Consider the following 18,466-nt stretch of genomic DNA (forward strand, 5'->3'; position numbering starts at 1 on the left):
CACCCAAGCTTAACTCTTCCCTCTAATCAGTATACAAGAGAAACTGATGGATTTCCGTGAAAATTTTTTTAAAAAACATAAACCCCATACACTGTTGGCTATTAAATTGCTAATGCTACCCAGTCATTTGCAAAGTGTTAAGGCCAATGTGTGACTGACCTGCCACCGGGACACAAACATCAATACAAGAGCATTGAGAGTAATATCACAAACTAACCACCTCCTATTACCACTTTTTAATTCATTTTAGATACATAAATACATTTATATAAATATGTAACTTTACGTACTTGTGTGTAGTTCCCAGGTGAATTTCTTTTGTTACAGCGGTCCACTTGCAGTACCCTCACGGCCCACCAGGTGGCCACGTCCCACACTTTGGGAATCACTGTAATAAAACATGTGTAAGGGCACAAAATCATATCATCAAACTCATGCCCAGGTTTTTCTGAGCCAAACTTTTAACGCTGTCTTTATGATTTATAAATAAGAGATTATAAAACTGTTTATTGATACCTCATTTTTGATGTTTTAGCATTTCCCCTCTCATCTTAAACTAATTTTAGGCTAAAATATAATAGTGCTAAATGCATAGTTTAAAACATTGCTTATTTTGTAGAAATGTAAAAGATTCATGAATTAAAATCAAGAGGTAATACTGATAAAGCCTTCTCACTATGACAGTTACTTTATTAACATATATATGCATATATTAATAAAAATGCCACCAGATGTAAATATTAAAATACTAAAGTGAGTATATGTTTTTCATTTATTACTTATTCATGATTTCTTCACTGAGTGATAATCTGTGCTGCTCACATTCACAAACCCAAGCCTGGAAGCTGCCCAGTAGAATCACTGGAGCAGTAGAAGGGTCTTACTGAAGGGCAGCGTGGCGGATGATGTTAATGTAAAATAGCCAGGAGCTGCTTTTTCACTTTTCACACAGATTTATTTTTCCTGTTGGCTTAGCAAATGGTCTGCCTTCTTGTCACAAGGTCTCCTTTTTATATTCTGCAGATAAACAGCTGCAGGTTTCAGCTTTTTGAATCTGAAGCTCAGTCAGTTGTCCATGAAAGAGAGATTTCAATTTAGTCATTCAAACTGGTAATTTTGAGATGATATAGAATAAACGCTACATTTGAAATGAACTTTTAACTTAAAAAATATAAGTATAAACTTACAGACTGATCATAAAGCTTACACTTAAAAGTTTCAACACATCCTTGTATCCTCGCACCAAGATGCAGTTACTGAGTAAATGGGGAAAAAAATGCATTATCCTTAAGATGACATCATTATCCATTAAAACAAATCACCAATAGGGAAAGGAACCATGATACAGTTGCTTTGCTTGACTATCAGGTTGCAGGCACATTCTTTATCTTTTGAAAAGCTAATACCTTGCACAAAATACCTACAGAAGTAAACAATCCCCTCTAATATAAGTGGCTTGAGCACGCTCTGTAATGACTGCTGGGAGTTCTGTACATGCAGTGCTTCTTGACATGAGATGTTTTTCTACTCCTCCTGGTCTCTGTCTGAGTTTAGAAAAGATTACTTTACACAGGGATCACTGTGTCCTTTGATTTCCACACGCAGGTCAGGAGAAAAAGTATGAGGTGAAGAAGAGGAGGGTCCTCAGGGGGAAGTCGGTGCCTCACTATGCAGCGTTGGAGCCCAAAGGGAAGGGACTGATGCTGGCATCAGAGAAGCCATTCGTTTTTACACATGTGGATGGTAGACCTGTGGAACAGCCCGAGCCAGAGCCCATGGAGGTGGAGAAGACAGGTGGGTAAAAGGTGCCGCTGGGAAGTCTGCCAGCGAGCAGCTTGAGTAATGTTACTCAGCGCCTGCTGTTATAACGTTAAATGCACAAGTAGTAGCCTTTGTTTCAGGCTCTAAGGGTGCTTATTTAACCCCTGTAATGTCCTCGGGATTTCCATACACCTGTTGCCCTACATCCTGGCAAAAATGACCCCAGGACAACACAAGGGTTATTAAAATCAAGTAAAGTAGCTTTGACTGTCATTTCAACAATATCATAGCAATAATCATCTTTGTTGCAAGTATGTGTACACACACAAGGAATTAGGCCCTTTTTTCTCCATTGTTTTCAATGTACTTAACACAACAGACTAATAAATATGGATGGATACCACAAAAACAGTATATACATGGGAACTTCACAGTTGTACATGTATGCACAACAAAGACTATATACAGCAGCTTTAGTTTAGCAGCAGGTATACTGGATGTTTTAGTAAAGGCAATATACGAGTGATATAAGTGTTCATCAGAGCGACGGCCTGTGGAAAAAGAATCCAATCGAGGTTTATTATATAGGTAACATACAGATAATACAGTACATCTTGAAATTAAAAAACATTCCTCCAGGAGCACACGATGCGATATATAAGGCAATATATAATTAAAATATAATACAGAGTACAAATACTTAGTGGAGTCTATGTGTGTGTGTGTGTGTCTGTGCAGTTTTGTTGCCAGTCCCTTTCCTGAGTATTGAGCTGTCTGATGACTTGAGGGAACAAACCGTTACACAGTCTGGCAGTGAGGGCCTGAATATTTTGGTACCTCTTGCCACATAGCAGGAGGGTAAAAGTTTGTGTGAGGGGTACGTGGGGTCATCCACAATGCTGGTGGGTTTTTCAAATGCAGTTTGTGTGGAAAAATAAACATGTGTGATGAAGGGAAGAGAGCCTCGGATGATCTTCTCAGCTGTTCTCACTGTGCACTGCAGGGTGCTTTGAGATCTGTTACTGTGCAGTTTCCATACTAGTGATGCAGCTGCTCAGGAACCTCTCGACAGGCCTGGGGGCGCAGGAGATGGACTTTGCTCAGCCTTTGCAGGAGAGACGCTCTTGGTCCTTCTTGGCTATTAAGCTGGTGTTTTTGACAGGTGAACACTGTGGAATTTTGTGGCCTTTACAATATTTCCAGCAGAGAGTGGATACCCCTGATCTTCTAAAGTCAACAATCGTCTCTTCTGTTTTGTTCAGCAGTCCGTTCGCTGTCGTACCTCGTCTCTGTACACTGATTCGTCATTATTGTCGATAAGACTCACCACGGCCTGAGAGCTGATCAGAATGGACTTACATTTGCAGCCAGCTTAATTGGCCATTCAAAGAAGTGTAATTCAATACTGCAGTAGTTGGCTCCTGCCGTATTGGCTTAATTTCATATTCATCTTTTTTATTCCTCAGAGGTTTCTGCTTTAGACTGCATTCTTATAGCTATGTGTATCTAATAAAGCTAAGTGTAATGCTCCTTTTTAGTTTTTTAGTGTTTGCATTTGAGCTGTCAGAATGAGAAAAATACAAACTTTATCTCATGAAGTTAACTTTCCAAAATAAATCCTAATTAATAAAAACAAGTTCATCTTCTTCAAGGAGTGTTGAGATGCAAGAAACCCAAATCAGCAGTAATAGTACATAACTGTTGAGCTGTTGTTTAATATACAATGCTTTAGAAGTGCATGTAATTTTAACTCTTGGCAAGGAACAGAAGTCCTGTTTCATTTTTTTTCTGTCCTTACCACAGTGCCGCCGCTCATTTCTGACCCTGCTGATCTCTGTCAACAGAATTTGTGCAGAGTGCCTAATATAGGAAAAGTCACGTTGTCCTCATCAGAATCTTTGACTCGGTGCTGCTCAGGCTTGAGACTGTGAGAAAACACTTAAAAATAATGTGACACGGCTTGTCATTTATCCTATTTATAGTGATGTATTTTTATTATGATTATTTTTTGTCTCAAAAATTCTGTCTGAAACTGACCTGAAAGTCAAGCTGTCTGCGAATCTGTTAAAACGGTGACAGAAAGTGAAATAAAAGATCCGAGTGGCATTCCCGCCTTCCACCATGAGACGTGCGACTGCCACCCCTCCCACCTTTTCTGTAATTGGACTGTTTCTGGTTAAGATTCATTACGCGGTTGCTTTTGCTTGTCACGTCGACTTCTTTCGCTCATTACCTTTCCGAGCTGCTGGTTGAATGCGCACACCGACTCGTTCACTTGTCGCCATAGAAACATCTGAGCGGGCGGCAGAATATTCCCAATCAGACTGAGGTCTGTCAGGTCAGGTGATCTGTGTCTGTGTACACAGATGTGTTTCCAGGCCATTTATTCCTGTTGCACAGGACCTGTGAGACGCCTTCAGCATATTCTCTCAGTCTCGCTGACGAGCTTTGACTAAAATGTTCAGTTAATTCAGCAGTGAGAGGGATTTTTTTTCTTCCCTTTTTTGGATGACTTGCTGTAGGCCTGCAGCATACTAGTCATGAATAATTTTATTAGATAGTTAAGTAATGGAATGACTTAATTAATAATGCCGAAAATAAACCCTGTCTGCACACTGCTCCACAGTTAGAGACTCTTTAACTCTGACTCAGGGGCTGCATGTTCTCACATTTTAGACAGTGGGAAAAAAGTTATTTGGTATACAGAATCCACTCACTTTTAAATTATTATAAAAATTACCTGTTTGTTATTTCTAATTTTATTTTATTTTTAATCCTGGTTACTAAAGTAACATTGGAGTCGTGATTTTTGCCTCATATCAGTGCTCAATTCAGCTCAAACTGGTTTCTTGACAATGAATTTGATGTACTCGAATAGCGTCCACAGTCACCAGATCTCAATCCAGTACAAGCACCTTTGAGATGTGATGGAACATGAGGATCACATCATGGATGCGCAGCCAGATCTGAAGTAACTTTATGACGCTATCATGTCAGTGTGGCTCCAAATCTCTGAGGAATCTTTCCAGTACCTTGTTGAATCTGTGCCATCACAAATTAAAAGAGTTCAGAAGGGAAAACAGGGTCCAAGCCAAGGTGTACCTAATAAAGTGTCCGTGACTGTGGAATTTCTGCATTTTGCATAATGTGGCTTAAATTCAATCATCACTAAAATATTTTCTTTTTCTATATTTCATGTGAGGGAGCCAATTAAGACAAGTTGAGTGGTCAAAGGTGTCATATTGATATTTAAAGTGTTTTGATTGATTCTCGACGTCGGCTCAGGAACATAAAGGCGTAAATTAAACAAGTAAAGATGAAAAGGCAGCGAAATGTTCTTTTAATGTTATTAGAAAAGCTTGAATGGTCATGAAAAGTAGGAACATTTCCTGTATCGGTTTGAAAGCCCTCTAACATTTGCTGGAATGTCGTGGAAAACTCGGGCTGGTTTCAAGAAGAACAGTAGGCTACGTAAACGTATCTGTGTCTTTAGAAAGACAGAGGACAACGGTCGTACAGGTGAGAAATGGGGAGAGAGACAAAGACAGGTTCAAGGAGAGCAGTGAGATTATTGAATATGTAACGTCTGATGTCACACAGGCTGATATGGAGGTGAGCCTGGACTTTACGATGATGGATAAAGTCAGCCTAACATTTGATCCCTTCAACATGACATCATACAGAGTCAAGAATAGAGAAAACTTTGAAACTAAGTATTTACAGCGGTTTGAAGCTTTTGGTTGACAGGGCTTATTTGTGCACATTATTTGAAATTTTGACCATCTTTTGTATGAGAATCCATCATATATAGACAGAAAATAAGGAAGCTCATAATAGATCCACTTTACAGCAAAAAAACATTGAACTAAACATTCGTATCCATCTTGGCCCTTTTCTTGTTTTTAAACTCTGTTATACTCACAACCTCTAAACAAGCAGACAAACAGCTACCTTCTCCTTCAAAAGATATATTAAAAAAACCCACAACATGACCCAGAGAGGGCAAAGTGCATGTTGATGGTGCCGAAGCAGAGTAATGGCAGCTTTTCAGGCAATCCTTTTATCAGCACTCTTACTTTCTCCTTTCGAAGAAAAGGTAATGGATTAGATGTCAAGAGAGGAGACATGTTCAAAGAGGCTTGTAAGTGACGAGAGAGGGAGCAGAAAAGATAGAAGTGACTTGGTGCTGTGTTAAGGAGACGAGATGTGGGTATAGAAAAAGTATATAGATGACAGAGAATATGTCCAAACAAGTGGGTGGAAATGATTATTCCGATACAAGGACACCAAAAACCTTGAGTTCAGTCATTTATAGTGATGCATAGGCGTACAAAACTGGATTATTTTAAACTTCAGCTAACTGAGTTCCAACACAGATAAACAAAAAAGATCAACACTGAGCAAAGAAGATTGGGAAAATGAAATGGAAGATTTGGCAACCCTCCTCCTGCCTTGTTAGTTTCTTTGTTGACAACAAAAGGTGATAATGAACAACTCTTAGTTTCTCACATCTACGCCAAATATGGAGCAGGTCTGTTGGTTTGATGCTGCATAGTTGGAACAATTTAATTGCTCAGGCTTTGGCAATAATCAGCGTATGTTGTTTATGATGGCTGTTATAGATGAAAAGGTTGGTACAGAGATGTTTGCGCATCAATTACATGATTTCGCTCATGCTAATCTTGCTTTTTTGTTTCATTTAAACATGTTTATTGTTATTTGGTAGTTCTAAGAGTTGCTTACAGGAAAGAATATTTTAATTTAATTGTTATGATAATAAAACACTTACACCTCATGTTTTAGAAACTGCAGCTTGAGCAAAATCATGCGGTTCTAATCGTAATTAAATTAAGGACAAAGTGGGGTTAAAGGGAATAGTCGAAAACCTCACCTTCAAGATCTTCTTCCAGTGCACCTCTGGACTTTTAGATCGCTGCCTGGAAGTCTTGTTCTGTCCCTTTTACATTTATGCCTCTGTGATGCAGACTGGATCTCCTTCAGCTTGTCAAACTAATGATTCTTTAACTTGATTTTCAGTTTTGGAAATTAGGTAAAATGTCTTGGAGGCAAATTTGTTGATATTTTGTGGATCTGATTGAACTCCACCAGCCATTATAGACAGCTCTGCATTGACAGTCTCATTGTGGGGGATAGATTCACAGTGTACATCACTGTAAATGACTCGCATAACCCTGGACTTAGTTCTCAACTTCAGGCTTAAAAAGCAGGCTTCAAATGAAAACTTCTGGTCGTGGGTGTGTACCCAACCCTCATTATTAGAGATGGTCCCCCACTTGAAATTGTGCTCATTTTGAAGCAAAAGCTATTTTTTATCTTCTGTTTAAGTTTATAAAAGTCTAAAGTTAGAACAGCACCAAGAAAAAAATAAATACAAACACTATACAGGCAAAAGTGTGAGGCTTCAAATTTTTTATTATTAACAGTACTAGGGAAAATATAACAGTATGACATCGTTAAAACTAACTCTCTGAAGCATTTGTTTGTGGTAGCTAGATGTCAGGTGCCAAGGAGTCAGTTTACTGGAAAGGAGAGATGAAAAAATTATGTTCTGCTTCATATATTTTCATTCATTTCTTTGTACTTTAATCTTTACTTTTGTGTAAATATCGGATCATTTAATTTTTTCCAGTCAGTCAGACAGATTAATTACATGGTTGAATGAGGTCCGTAATGAATGAAACTCCCAACAATTCATTTGAAACGTGGCGAGAGACACCAAGTACACTATGCTTGTTTGTAAGCTCAACTCAGAATTATTAAGAGTGTTGTATGTTTTTCAAGTGAAGTCTTTAATATTAAATGTAACTAGCAAGTGTAGCTTCAAATTTAGTGGATTAAAAACTGCATTATTTCTCGCCCACAGCGAGGGGAGATAAAATAGATGCAGGAAAGAAAGTGAAGATAAAATAATAAAATAAAATAATTTGGTTGGAAACAAAATGATCTGCATGAAATGATGAGAGAGATAGAAGAGCACAGATAGAGGACTGTTAGGGATTCAGAAGGGCAGAGCATGAGTAAGGAGGAAGTGAGAGCACCTGTGAAGAGGATGAAGAGTGGAAAGGTGATTGGTGCTGATGAGGTTGGGGGATGTCTAATTGAGAGGGCAGTGGAGCTTTTAACCTGATTGTTATACCATGATGCTATGGGGAAGAAGCTATTGTTATAGGGTGAAATGGAGGCAGATGATGGGCTGTGGTGATCCCTGAAGAAGACAAAGAAGTTAGAAAGACAAGAGCGAGTTTATCAACCTTTTTTTGGGTTGCATTCAAAATCATAGCAAGATAGCAAGGGCGAGATTTACTAAAGGGAACCAATAAGTATGTGTGTGCAGTCCCCAAATAGTGCTGATAGGTGTGAATTACAAAACTTGCATGGTTTTCTAAACTCATGCAGTCAGTTCATTTCAATGTGACATGCTCAGTCTGCTAAGAGCTGTGCAAACCACAGAGTAAGACATGATATTCAGCTGCAGGTGATTACTAATAGGACAGGCGTGGCTTGTTTATTTTAATCAGAAAAGCATAAAAATGTCTTTCATACACGTGCATGTTAAATGTAGGCCTGGCAAAGAGAATCATTATAATGGAAACGACCTTCAGTAGCTGACAGGTGCCGATGTAGGACTGTAAACAGTGCAGCAATATGTGTCTGTAGCATTCTTGTTTTGAGACGACCCCTGAAGGGATACAACAAACTGGAAATGCCTTATTTACAAATGTTTTTTTTCTATATTCTGCGAGTTTTCTAAGCTAGATTTCTATAATTTAAAAAATTGATCTACAAATTTGTGTGTGTGTGTGTGTGTGTGTGTGTGTGTGTGTGTGTGTGTGTGTGTGTGTGTGTGTGCAATTAGCAGTACTTTGCTGCTTGTCAATTTGAAATGGTATGAAGTGGTATTATTCCTTAACACTGGTTAAGGATGTTCTCTGCATATAAAAGTTATGTAAGTAGTAGGAGGAGAGATCAGAGGGAGACTCTCGACCTTGGAAATAGATTCGTTTAAGGATAGGAGGTTAACCTTAACCTCAACCTCATTTGTCAAACCAGAGACAAAACATACATCAAAGTGAAGGAGTCAGGCTTTTGACAATATTTAGCATTTTTCCCTCTGATTTTATTTGACCTGTCGAGGCCGCCTGTACTTTCAGAAATCAAACGTTTTCCTGAGCACACTGAAAGTATTTTAAAGCATCAAACCTTCTTATATTTCTGAACCAGGACCACTCAGCTGCTCTTAAATGTCCCACCATCCAGGTTCAGTACTAGAGGGCTTTTACTGTTTTAGCTCCTGTGCTCAGTAACTCTAATGCCCATTACCGTCAGGTCAGCTTTGCCTGTCCCATATTTTAAAAAATATTTTTAAGAACCTGCCTTTATAGACTTATATTTCTTTCCTCGTCTTTTGCAGAGCATGTGGTTTCTGTAAAGACTTTTGAGGTGCTGTTTTAAGAAGCGCTCTAAAAAGACCTGCGATAAACAATGATCAGTTTGACTAGAAGCAGTATTTCCTTTAGTTTTCTCACTTTTATTCATATTTTGCCAAACTAATGTGGTGATAGCCACAAAATTAAATTGGATGTGGGTAATTTCTTAGTTTTCTCAGTAAGTGAAATGAGGCGGGCTGTGTGAGTGATCAGGTTGCTGTACTTTGCTGCTTTTTAAATACCTGGCAGCTGCATTACAGAAAAGTGGAAACCTTTCACCTGAGGTAACAGACAAAACAGGATAAAAGCTGCAGCCTGAAAGAAAATATTGCGTAAATCTCCTGTTGGATCAGCAACAGATGAAAAGGAGTCAAAGGGACTTTATTTTAGAAATAAAGTCTTGAAAACACCATTCAAGGACAAGGCTGCAAACAGATTTATGATTATGTTCTCAGAAGCCAAAGTCATTTTATCAAGCATCTGTGAACTTTTAGAGGAGAATCTAAAGAACAACGTGATGCCTGCTGCTCATCTATTCTCCAACAAGGCTTTTAACAAACATTGCCTCTTTATGACTTACACTTTATTCAGAGTACATCTGTTCTGAGCATTACTGCCGATGCTGGTTACGCTCCCCGTGACGACTCGTGTTATGTTTCATTATAGCATACCACACAGCACAGGCGTCGTCATAGCTGAAGGAAAGGAAAGATTTGATGTGTGCTGAGTCAGAGGCAGCAGAAAGTTGGCTCGTGGGGAATGGTGAGAACAGGCTGGAGCGGAAACGTGGTCGTCATGGTTGTGAAAAAAGCCTTCAAAGAAAGCAGTTCGGTGCCTCAGCTTCCTCATATTACCATAATGTACATTACGCTCTAATTATAATTGACTCCTTTTACTTGTTGCGTAAATACTCTAATTGAAATTGAAAAATAAATCTGGATCTGTATTAAAATACGCTATTAGTGCTAATGGATAATCATTTGATTTATGTGGCAGGCTCTTTCATTCGAGTAAGAGCAGCGCTTCATTGATAAAAGCTTGTATTAGCATAGCAATACTGAGGCATTAAAGAAATCATGAGTCAGCATCTGGCTTGAAACCATATCAAAGCTGCTAGCTTGGCAAGTGAACGTTGCACTAAATTTAAGTGAATTACTTTATTGCATTTTATTGTCACTGGAAAACAAATGCTTCCAACATAGAAGGAGTAACGCTCGTAGAATCCAGGCTTAAATAAGTCGGTTCCTTTGGTTACAAGCAGGGAGGAACAGACACGGATGTAAAAGTGAGAATGGGCAAACCAAGAGCTGCATTCTTACAGCTGGAGAACATCTGGAACTCAATAATTCCACTGTGGAATCAGTGTTTCTCTACAGTGCAAAATTTTGGAGGGTATGTAAAGATAAGATACATACCTTTATCAACAGCTGCCTAAGGAAAATTTTAACCTCCTAGGACCTGGGTCCACATATGTGGACATCACATTTTGGGTTGTCTAGACCAAAATACTAAATTTTGCTCTATAAGGGCCTGATATCCACTTGTTCTTATTTTTCTCAGAAAGAAAAATCAGGTAAAAAAACAAAACGTAATTCTTTGTTTTTACATTCATCAGGTTCCAAACAGCCCAAATAGCAAAGAGAAATTAAAAATGCATGCCATGAAAGAGTTTGGGTCTTAGGAGGTTAAAGATCTACTGGCATAACAACATCTTCAGTTAAGACTAGGGGGGAAAAGTGAAGCAACTATCTGTAGAAGAAGAGATAAGAAGATGGAGATGGATAAGAGATACGGTGAGGAAACCAGGCCACTGGACCACCAGATGTGGTTTTGTGGAATCTGCAAGGGAGGAGGAGCAAAAGAAGCAGGCCAAAGATTACACTGCAAAGAGATAAATATGAGGCCTGTTTTACGGATGACAGTCGCAAGAATGTCGCTGTAATTTAGTTCTTCCTCCATCATTTATGATAAATATGGTAAAATTCTTTCCTTCATGTGATCCATTTATATAAAATCACTCTGAGGCTGTTGAGGGTAGCTGTTCTGTTAAAACACTACACATACAGAGGACAGAAAACTATGTTTTCTGTGTTGATTCTCCAAAGCCACATACTGGTTTATACTCTTACTTTGTAATTTTAGGGGCAATAGGGTAATTTGGCAAAATTGAACTGTAACACAGGAGTGTGGACTTCTGTGCAACTGATTCTGTCTTGTTAATTATAACTTGTTATTTAAAGAGGCTCCTTTTGAATTTCTGCTAGATCATGATGTTAAAATAATGCCAAAAACATCTGCTTTTATAAGTAAAGAATCTAATAAGGGATGCATACAGTCATGTGAAAACTCTTAACAGCTCTGTAATAAACTGAGTGTGCCCCACTGTTCAGTAGTTAGGGCTGCTAAAGGGAGTCAGTTAGTGCTTCTACTACCTTAAAGTAATTGTTCCTGTAAGCTTTGTTGATGAGGAATTTTGGTCCACTCTTCTTTACAACATTACTTCAGTTCATTGAGGTTTTCGGAGTCACGGTTCAGCCACAGCAGTCGCATGGACGCCAGCCAGTTCAGCGGCTTCATTCTTTTGTTTTTTAGCCATCATGGTGTGAATTTGCTGTTGTGCTTGAGCTCATTGTCATGTTGCATGACCCATTTTAGACCAAATTATATCTTTTCTATTTTATTAATCTAAACGATTATAGAATACTTATGTATATCTGTCCATATATACTCTGTCTCCTCCTTAACAGGTGGATCAGTCTAAACAAAAAACAATGATGGACAGCAATTATTAAAATCTATATGTTTTTAAAAAGATTTATTATTTTAAAAAATTGCCCATCTATCAATAGCCCACTAGTTCATTATAAAAAATGGTCGTTCAAAACTTTCTGTTGATCCACCAGTTGATTCATTTACATTTTTTGTTTGTGGCCGATGTTTTGTCCCAATATAGCAGAACGTAACATGCAAAACAACTTTTTTGTTGTAGTATAATTTAGTTTTCCTGTTAATAATGCAAAAGTTGAAGGGTTTTTTGTTGTTGTTGCATAAACTAAACGTTGAAATAATTAGAAAATAAATAGATGCTTGTTTGGTTTACTCATCTCACTTGAAATTTGTAGGTTTTAATAATTCAATACATTAAAATTCAGCATACGAATTGCCTTAATAGCTTCGCTGTGAGCTCATTCGTGGTCATCCCCCCAATGATGATCCATTTATTTTAATGGTCTCCTATCTGCAGTTGACTGAATATTCAAAAGTAATTTCCTTCAATGTCTGCACTCTATCAGATCTTTTATGTATGACTCAGAGACAGCTGGCTCAGGACGATCATTAACTTCAGCACCACACATTTCTTTCCCCTTTGAATTCAGATCCCATTTACTTTTGGCAGCAGACGACCGAGGACGTCACGCTGTGTGTGCGCATGCCCGAGGGTATCACCAAAGAGGGGGTGCAGTTCAGGCTGACGGCAGACAACATGACCATTGGAGTTCAGGGTTTCCCTCCACTGCTGGAAGGCCAGCTGTTTGCATCTGTAGACCCCGAGGCCAGCGCCTGGATCATCAAAAATGACAAAAGGTTTGCAGTCTGAAATGTGGAGTGTTGATGAAGTTGGATTATTTTTTTTCTTCATTATATTTTGGAGTTGAAATCGTAGGATAAAAACAGTACCGTAACACGGCGCTATTTCCATCGTTGTTCCTCTGCTCGCCATTTCCCCGCCTCTCTACAACATATTAGTTAACTTCTGTTCACTTCACCATCATTCAATTAAAAACTGCCACAGACTCATGAAGGTGTCACTTGGCAATGAAAAATGTTAGAATACGTACATGCTCTAATAAAAATAAAATGATAAGTAATACATAGTGGCATCAATACTTTTTCCCACCTCTGCAGTAGATTACAGAAATATCTCACATACTATATATAAACCTGCACACAATAAATCTCTGCACAGTCGTCATCTTCATGAATGAAAAATTGAATGTGTACAAGATTAATGCAGCACTCTGGGGATTTGAGAAGCCTGAAACATGTTATGAGTTTGGATGTTGAGTCAGAAACTCTAACCATCCGGGGATCGGTGAATTAAGAATTAATGAATTAAGCTTTTAAAAATTGATTGATTTAATTTTTTTTGCTTTAGAAAGAAAGAATTAAATTCCTTAAATTGTTCCTGCCACTTATTTAATATTAAACGTGTTAATGGTGTTTTAAATCAAATGTGTTTATGTGCCAATACAAACATCAGAGAGAGAGAGGCAGCATTTCATTGGTGAATTTTGTCTTGAGAGTCAATATATTTATAAACATTATTAACAGGATTGATTCATTATAGGTTTTTATAGTTAGCGCCTCAGCACGTGTATATGCTTTTAAAGCACACTAATACCATATGCTTACCAACTACTTTATTAGGTATACCTGTTCAACTGCTCATTAATGCAAATGTCTTATCAGCCAATCAAATGACAGCACTCATTACATTTAGGCTTGCAGAAATCGTCAAGACGATTTACTGAAGTTGAAACTGAGCATCAGGGTGGGGAAGAAAGGTGAGTTAAGTGACTTTGAGCAGGGCATGGTGCCAGAGGGGCTTGCCTGCATATTTCACACACTGCTGAGATGGGTTTTTGCTGCACGACCATTTCCAGGGTTTACAGAGAATAGTGTGCAAAATAAAAAATAGCCAGTGAGCAGCAGTGCTCTGGGAGAAAATGCCTTATTTATGCCAGAGGTCAGAGGGAAATGGCTAATCTGCCTCAAGTTGACAGGAAAGCAACAGTAACTCATATAACTGCTCGTTACAACCAAAGTGTGCAGAGAACATGGAGGAACTGACAGCGCATTGCGCCTTGAAGCAGATGGGCTACAACAGCAGAAGACCACACCAGGTGCCACAACTGTCTCATAAGAACAAAGAACTGAGGCTACATTTCACATTGACTCACCAAAATTTTATAGAAGACAATTTTTTTAATGCTAGGGTCAGGCCCAGCATGCATATTATATATTGTGATTTTAGCTATTGGTGGAGAATATGCTTAATCTACTGAGCAGCATGGTGTAGCACAGCGGTCCCCAACCTTTTTTGCGCCATGGACCGGTTTAATGTGAGACAATATTTTCACAGATTGGCCTTTAAGGTGTCGCGGATAATTACAACAAAATAAAATGATACGACCAAGACAAAAACTGTGGTGTTTTGTAAATATAATAATGAACATGAATTCACTGGGTAATTGTGTAAATTTATTAGCAGCGTCCATTGAGAGTAACATCCTCCTCTCTGCCCCTTAATATTCTCTGGTCGCTATGGTAACGCGTAAATATTTCTTTCAAAATAAGACACACAACTACAACACGGGAAAAGATCCAACGATAAAAACCCTGAAAACCATAAATTTCACACCCAAGCCTCAACTCGGCGCAGCTCTGATGACATCAACATGTTTACGGAAGCGGTTGTGGGATTTATCGGGAAACTAGCGGACGACACAGCAGAAAGAACTATCATCCGAACGTTTCCCAACCAGAAGCTGTGGGTGGATAAAAACATCCGCGATGCTCTGAGATCACGCACCGCTGCCTACAATGAAGGGCTTGTCTCCGGTAATATGGACCTATACAAGGCTGCGTCCTACAACGTGCGCAGCGCGGTCCGAAAGGCAAAGCGGAGCTACGGGGAAAAACTGGAGTCACAGCTACGACAGTGCGACTCTAGGAGCCTGTGGAAAGGACTGCGGACTATAACGGACTATAAACGACCAGCTTCTTCAATGATGAATGCAGATGCTTCACTGGCTGATGAGCTGAACACGTTTTATGCTCGCTTCGACGCCGCAGCAATTAAAACAACAAACGGCTGTGCGCGCTCGGAGTGCACCAGTGAAGAAAATGCATTCGTCATCACAGAGCATGCCGTGAGGAACACCTTCAGGAGGGTGAACACCAGGAAGGCAGCAGGACCAGATGCAATCCCTGGCCGGGTCCTTAGAGCCTGCGCTGATCAACTAGCACCGGTGTTCACGGAGATCTTCAACCTCTCCCTGGCCCAAGCTGTGGTTCCCACGTGCTTCAAACGGTCCATTATTGTCCCTGTTCCAAAGAAACAACAGCCCGCTTGCCACAATGACTACCGTCCAGTAGCACTGACTTCAATTGTGATGAAGTGTTTTGAAAGACTGATGAGAGATCACATCACTTCTTCACTTCCTCCCACCATCGACTCACTTCAGTTTGCTTACCGGACTAATCGTTCCACAGACGATGCCATATCTCACCTGCTCCACACATCCCTGAGTCACCTGGACACTGGCAGAGGGAATTATGTTAGGATGCTGTTCGTGGACTACAGTTCAGCATTCAACACAATAATTCCCTCTAAGCTTTTCACCAAGTTGACGGATCTAGGACTCAGCTCATCACTGTGTCAGTGGATCCTCAACTTCCTCACAGACAGACCCCAATCAGTGAGGGTAGGAAAACAAGTCTCCCCCTCCATCTCACTCAGCACTGGAGTGCCTCAGGGCTGTGTTTTAAGCCCCCTGCTGTACTCACTGTACACTTATGACTGTGTAGCCACATCCGACACCACCTCCATTGTCAAGTTTGCTGACGACACTGCTGTTGTGGGCCTGATCTCCGACAACATCGAGACGGCCTACCTGGAGGAGATTAGGAACCTGGAGACCTGGTGCCAGGAGAATAACCTCCTCCTAAACATCAGCAAGACTAAGGAGCTGATCGTGGACTTCACTACAAAGCAGGCGAGGAATTACAAACCCCTCATCATCAGTGGCACGCCAGTGGAGAGAGTGGACAGTTTCCGATACCTGGGTGTCCACATCACTCAGGATCTGTCATGGTCCTGTCACATCAACACCCTGGTTAAGAAAGCCCGTCAGCGTCTCTTCTTCCTCAGAAGACTTAGAGACTTCCATCTGCCACTGAAGGTGCTCAAGAACTTCTACTCCTGCACCATCGAGAGCGTCCTGACGTCAAACATCTGCACCTGGTTTGGGAACAGCACCAAGCAGGACAGACGAGATCTGCAAAGGGTGGTGCGCTCGGCAGAACGCATCATTCAATCAGAGCTCCCTGACCTGCTGTCCATCTACACCAAGCGGTGCAAGTCCAAAGCTAGGAAGATTATGATGGACCTCTCCCATCCCAACAATGGACTCTTCTCACTGTTGAGGTCTGGGAAGCGCTTCCGCTCCCTTAAGGCCAAAACAGAGAGAATGAAGAGGAGCTTCTTCCCCCAGGCTATTCGGGGCCTGAACCAGGTGTAGGACTGGACTCTCCCAACACATCACTATAAGACTGGACTCTCACACACGTCACCACATGCACCACCACACATTTCCTATTGATAGGTTTGTAGCATAAACCTATTCGCTGGAACGTTAAGACAATATAATTACACTGCTAAGCAAGACACAAATAGGCAAAGTTCTTCATGTTACTCGTGCACGGGAGAGAACCGGACAACCGCTTGACTCCAGTTGGTCTCGTCCGTCCTCCCGTAACACTGTCCTTTTATTGAGGTTACATGAATATGCATAGGTTCATTAACATACGACGTCTACATACAAACAAAGAGTACCTTGCCTGTGTGTGTGTGTGTGTGTGTGTGTGTGTGTGTGTGTGTGTGTGTGTGTGTGTGTGTGTGTGTGTGTGTTGCTGATCAAAGGGTCAAACATCCTTGGTCAGGAAGAGGGTAGCCTCCCCCTCACCCTAGATGGTTCATCCTAGATAACACGGTGAGGAAGTCCTGCAGTTCATCTAAACAAAGAGCACTTAGACTAGAACAGACGTAGCTACGTTAATCCTACCATAAAACAATTAAAACAAGATGCGACCTCTTCCCGTGCTCCCAGGATGTAGGTGTGCATTCTAGTGTGGAATGCACACCAAGCCTCTGTAGCCTGTTAAAGATCACACAACTTATCACTACACAATTGATTATACACCTCTAAGCATCTATGGTTAAATATTTCTAAGCAAAAATGACAATCAACAATACAAACTCTAACATTCCCCCGTTTTTGACCTTTATGCTAGAAAGTTCCCAGTTATGCATACCTCATGTCTGACAGTTTCAATGTAAACATTTTTTTACTCAGCATATGTCAAATCACCCTAAATTACTGTAAAAGTTACACAGTTTAATAAATGTATTAGCAGTTACCCCATTCATTGAGCTCATCTCATGGCAAACTGCATCTTACGAGCAACCAAAGAAATTGTTAATTTAATAGTGAAACTAAGAAAGTAACATTTTCAAAAACATCTCAGCTTGGTGATGCTTCCTCCGGGTGTGCAAATCACATGTCTCTCTGCAGAGTGGTTTGAGTTCTGCAGGGCATCATGAATGTCTCTTCTAGTTGTTTCGTTGTCCATAGGACCAGAGTCCAAATGTATGTAGAATAAACATTCAAACATACCAGTTAGTTTTGTTGTTTGTCAACATGGGTCTCAGCTATTTCCAGAGCTGCAGACCTCTCAGCACTCTAGTTTTATGGCCTCCCATCACCTCACTTCAGGCCTTCATCCTGCGAGGGGGATATTTATGACTCCTTCATTGTCCACGCTCTGCAGAGAAACACCTCTGTGGAAAGGGTGCAGGGTTCAGTTGTCTTACTGCTGTTATGATCCCAGCAGCCTTCAGAGTGTCATCGTATGCACAGTATAGTGGCACAGCATTAGGTGATGTTCATAGGAAACTGCTGTCATCACCACCATAGCTTCTGGTTCCTGTGCTTTCACAGAATCATGATGTCATCCTCGAACTCCTTCTGCGCTGTCGATGGAGCTTGGCACGCTCCCCTCATCCCACGAGTTTTCATGTTCCAACGCTGCTGAAGGTTTAAGGCAGAGCACGTCGTACACCTTAGTTGTCTTCCTCAGCGTCAATATTGAATCTTTCATTTTATTTAAAATCTCCTGGAAGCTCAGTAGCACAGCTCTCTGTGTGATGTCTGCTGTGCTGAAGATGATCTCTGATCCTCCTGAAGCCTCTCTCCTGGCCTCAGCTCCCATCTTGTGGACGATCCTCTCCTCTATTTTGCAGGCAGTTTCATGGTCCTTGCTGTGGCTCCAAGGTCTGATCTCATGATGGGCCCCAACCAGCTTGACCTTTGACCTCAACCACTGCCTGGCTGTCGGCTATGCCTGGAATGGTTCACGCTTCTCACTGGGCCTCTGAAGATTTCTCAGGAGATTACTGCTGCACCTGTATTTCC

The 18,466-nt window shown here is 40.5% G+C and overlaps 1 protein-coding gene across 2 annotated transcripts in view; it reads left to right on the plus strand.

Annotated features, from left to right (window-relative positions):
• The window catches only part of nudcd1 (NudC domain containing 1), a 60,546-nt gene that overhangs the window by 8,967 nt on the left and 33,113 nt on the right, over positions 1-18,466 (plus strand). For both annotated transcript variants that reach the window (XM_086280582.1, XM_086280581.1), the window contains exons 5-6: positions 1,606-1,794; positions 12,587-12,794. In XM_086280582.1, coding sequence (XP_086136708.1) covers positions 1,606-1,794; positions 12,587-12,794 — 397 coding nt within the window. The remainder of the gene's footprint in view (positions 1-1,605; positions 1,795-12,586; positions 12,795-18,466) is intronic.

Source organism: Aulonocara sp. 'chitande type north' Nkhata Bay, linkage group LG22, assembly GCF_057382095.1.
Source record: "Aulonocara sp. 'chitande type north' Nkhata Bay isolate Kocher_YH1m ecotype deep benthic linkage group LG22, A_spYH_male_GT1.1, whole genome shotgun sequence".
Classification (NCBI taxonomy): domain Eukaryota; kingdom Metazoa; phylum Chordata; class Actinopteri; order Cichliformes; family Cichlidae; genus Aulonocara; species Aulonocara sp. 'chitande type north' Nkhata Bay.